General features: G+C 34.0%; 1 protein-coding gene across 1 annotated transcript; it reads right to left on the bottom strand.

Annotated features, from left to right (window-relative positions):
• Positions 1-1335: 1335 nt before the first annotated feature.
• LOC139843811 (cytochrome P450 78A5-like) lies at positions 1336-3068 on the bottom strand. Its single transcript, XM_071833968.1, has 2 exons — positions 2112-3068; positions 1336-1938 (listed from the first exon to the last, which is right to left on the bottom strand). Exons 1-2 carry the CDS (start codon positions 3066-3068, stop codon positions 1336-1338), a joined length of 1560 nt encoding a protein of 519 aa, XP_071690069.1.
• Between the last annotated feature and the right edge of the window lie 1765 nt (positions 3069-4833).

A 4833-nucleotide genomic window follows, 5' to 3' on the forward strand; every position in this document is an offset into this window, starting at 1 on the left:
TTAAACGTTTAATAGGTTATCTATTGAATATTTGTTATATAGATTAGTAAAATGTGACTTTCGGTCGCATAAACTATTAAAAATATTACTTTTGATCGTATACAGTGAACCACCGCTTATAATTGTTAAAAATAAAATAAATTTAAACGGATATGGATAATTATCCATTAACCCACTTCACCCGACGGATATGGATATGGATGGATGAAAAGTAAAAAAAATAAATGGATATGGATATGGATACGGCCTCACCCGATCCATATCCGATCCATTGCCATCCCTACATGAGATGCACATAAGGGTATTTTCGTCATTTTACATCTATTTTTTTCTTTTTAATTCCATCATCTTCATCTTCATCTTGTACGCAAATATCAAAACGTAAATCTATATTAATCTCATTAACCCAAAATCAAAATTACGATATATATCACAATTAAAAACAAAAAATTTAAAACCAAAATGCAATAAAATAGATGTAGTTGGTGTATTTATACTTACAAATTAATAAAATCGATAGACTTCTGCATATAAACACTGTAACTACAAACAAATTAACATTATAACTACGATTTCACTATCGATGGAACTACGATTGGTCAATTTCAGATTAACAAACACAAACACAGACCGAAGTTCAAGATCTGATAACCTGAGCTACTATTCCACCATCAGAGCATTCAATAAATTTGCTTTGGAGTCGTTGTACCACCACGCCGATGGAGTCGTCGTACCACAGCACCAATGGAGTCGTTGTAGGTGGTACAACTCTGGCGAAGACCAAGCTCTAATGACAGACGTTTGTAAATGTCATGGCAGATGTTTTTTTGAGAAATCAATTTTATTATTGATTGATTGGGAAGAAGTTGGGTTTTCGTATTGATTTTTAATTAAAGGAAGAATAAATGGGATGAAGGTGATGATGAATTGAAAGAGTAAAGGAGAAAAAGAAATTGAAATGACTAAAATACTCTCGTGTGTCTGGAATGTGAGATCACTTGTAATTAACAGAAATATATAACAGAGACGTAATGATTGGACTTTCCACGAAGGAGTTGCAAAGTAATGGACTATCCATGTATAAAAAGATTTGACTATCCGCAAAATGTTTGGCGAACCAGAAGGATTATCCGTGTAATTATGTCTTCATGAAACTAACAAGATTATGAAAAGAAAATAATAATTTATTTAAATTAAATTATGTTAAATCAAAAGAAGGATACATATTATAAAATATGCATGATAATTCTCAAATTCAAAATTCTTAGACCCGTAATTATTTAATAGTAGTAAAAAGATCAATCAAAACGACAGAACTTAATTCAATCATCATCATCAAACCCTTGCAACAGCCTTGCACATCAACGGCTTCTTCATCTCCAATGAAAGTTTCAAACACTCTGACAAATCAACCGAATCCGAATCACTTGCAACCCATTTAAACTTCTGCAGCAATTGAGCCAACCAAAGTTCAACGGTAGCCAAACCCATCGCTTTCCCAGGACAAACTCTTCTCCCAGCACCAAAAGGAGCCAACCTTAAATCCGAACCCATAATCGCAACATCCTCATCCATAAACCTCTCCGGTTTAAACAATTCAGGTTCGGACCACACTTTCTCATCATGGGTTATGGCCCACATGTTCACCATGGCAATAGTACCAGCAGGAACCATGTGTGGGCCAACATGAGTGTCGTGTATCGCAAGACGAGCCCATGATAGCAGCGGTCCAGGTGGGTGAACTCGCAACGTTTCTTTTACAATTGCTTCGATATAAGGCAGATTAGGCAAATCGTTATCAGAAACAGATCGCGATGGACCAACAACATTGTCGATTTCAGCTTGCGCCTTTGCTTGAATATCAGGATGTAACACCATTCTTGCTAGAATCCACTCCAATAATATCGCCACCGTATCCGTTCCCCTAAATATCATTTCCTGTTCACATAAAAAAATCAACTTAGTACATATGAGTTAGGAAACTCGTGCGTTACGATGATGATGTGAGCATGACTTCATCACTGGTTACTTTACACTTCACTACATGTTATATTTTAGCATAAGGGTTAATTAATATATAAACAAGAATATATGAAAAGTTATGTATGTACCCAAAGAACGGCGATCATGTCTGAATCAGTGAACTTGTTTTTGGATTCAAGATCAAGCAAAACATCAACAAAATCACCATCAGATTCTGCAACTTTAGCTACATTATCGGACCGTTTTTCGCGATGTTCTTGTATGATCTTTTCAACAAAGACATTAACTTTGGACACCAAATCTTTACACCTTTTTCTAACACCTTGAAAATCAAACCAACTTACTAAAGGAAAATGATCACTCCAATTAAAGATACCAAGCAGCTCATACCCTTCACTCACAAGCTTCTCAAGTTCATATCCATCACCAAAACCAAACTCATCATAACATCTACCAAACACAGACATCATTACGTTATTTAACGAAGCGAAATGAAGAATCTTTTTCACTTCCACAACCCCATTTTGTTCCATGGATCCCGAAACTTGTTGGGCCATTTTAAGCCCAATATGTTCCCTAAATTTTCCAAAACCGGACACTCGTTTTGGGCTAAACAAATGGGTTGCAGAGATTCTTCTCAAGTTCCTCCAATATTCACCGTACGGGGCGAACCCCATAGCGCGATGAAACAACAACTCGTACGCTGACTCTTTAACTGGACGATCCGCAAAAGCGGAACTTGAAAGTATTTCCTTTGCGGTTTCGGGTTGACTCGATATGATAAACCGAGTGAACCCAACTGAGAATGCCATGAGAGGTTTAGCATTAAAAGCAGTTGAAAGCTTAGCAAGAGTTCTATGAGTTAAAGACGACGTAAAGGCGAACACAAGGCCCAAAATGGGGAACCCTGTGGGCCCAGGAATGGCGGTTTTCGATCGAGGATTTGATAGGAACCATGATAAACCGCCAGGAGCAAGAAAAAAAGCAAAAACTGAAACAAAAGTGATAACAAAAAGAAAAAGCTCAATGCTGAGCACAGAAGAAGTTGAAGGAAAAAAATTATAAACTGCTGATGATGATGACATGATTATAATTTTGATTTTTGATAAAAGAAGATAAGAGAATTTGTGGACTGATAAACAGCAATGAGCTGCTGCATCATGTATATATATACACGAAAAACATGCTATCTGTTTATAGAATGTTTATTCACGGTTTAATACTTAAGATTTTGTGTTCAATGCCGTTTATATTAATTAATTGCTTTTATAGAAATTTGAATTGAATGTATGCATATGTAGAAACTAAATAATTCTTAATTAATTAATATATTCGATATAATTTGTATATAAATATACTCCTATTTAATTAGAATTGAATGTTCGAATCAAATCTTCAATAAGAGATATGATTTTTCGTTATATTCAATTAAAATCAATTGAATGAGTTGATCTGTACATAGTATGAGCATTAAAACTGTTACATTGCTACCAGAATTATTGTTTATTTGATTATTTGATGATTCACAAAATAATACTAACACTTACTAACTTTCCTAATGTAGCTGCTTTTAAAATTTAAAATATTTAATTAGATTTTGCTAGCGAAAGTGGGTGTCGTACTGTCGTTAGTATAAAGTAAATTGTTATACAATGTCGTTACATGTCACACTTTTATGATGGAGGCTAATGGATTCGATGCCGATAACTTGTCTTTTTAAAAAAAAAACGATGGAAGTTAATGGATTGTATAACAACTTTGTTCGTGTTAACGACTACCCGAAGGGATGTCGTTAACAAAATCCTATTTAATTTTGCTACATTATAAATTTATTGTATCAATTAGTGTGTATATATCGCGGAAAAAAGAGGAACCGGGCCGATAATGAGGAAGTGAACAAATCTCGAATCAAACCGAGCTACTTTGATTCGGTTCTCAGTCCACCTTTTGCCATATTTTCAATCTTCGGTTCGGACCAAACCCAAAAATAACCAAAGCAAACCAAAAATACATGGTCCGATCCTCGATCCAATTGTATGCTACAATATGAAACTTGGGGCACAAACCGAACCAAACGAGTTTGGTCTGGTTCTGTGCCATGCACACCTTTAGTATCATCATCTAACATTTTAAATTATTGTCTCTAATGACTTTTTGTAAATGACGCTTCTTGTGTAACTTGAACTGACAACGTCCTGGTTGAAGTAATTAGCTCGATACTACTAGGCTAATGATCCTTTTATGTACATATGAGCATTAAGATATACTTCGTAGCTTTTAATTAGAGGTGCAAAGTATATTATTCTTATAAATATATTTTAAAAAATGTCATGGTTGTCAGTGACACAACTTGAATATGTATATCGAAGCATTTTATTTACTATAGTAGATAGCCAAGTTTTTTAAAATTATATGAACTAGTAAACGAACCATGCGCGTTGCGGGGAGATAATACGTTTTATTTTGCATTTATCAAATAATAAATAGTTAAAATACAACTCATATTCAAAAACGGTAACTATTCCTTTTTAAGTAATACAAAATGAATTTCGCATTAGTTGTATGTATATGAAAATGGCCTAAGAAAACAATTATTTGTCAACCAAAAAGAAATGTTTATTTGATTATTTGATAATTCACAAAATAATACAGTAGCACTTACTAACTTTCCTATATAGCTGCTTTAAAAGTTTGAAAAATTTAATTGAATTTTGCTAACGAAAAAGGTTGTCGTTAGTATATGCAATAAATTATTGTAAATGGCAGTTACATGTCATTTTTATGATGAAAGTTAATGGAATGTACAAGAATTTTGTATGTGTTAACGAGAGCTCTAACGATTGTTGTTAG

This window comes from Rutidosis leptorrhynchoides, chromosome 4 (genome assembly GCF_046630445.1).
Source record: "Rutidosis leptorrhynchoides isolate AG116_Rl617_1_P2 chromosome 4, CSIRO_AGI_Rlap_v1, whole genome shotgun sequence".
NCBI classification, from domain to species: domain Eukaryota; kingdom Viridiplantae; phylum Streptophyta; class Magnoliopsida; order Asterales; family Asteraceae; genus Rutidosis; species Rutidosis leptorrhynchoides.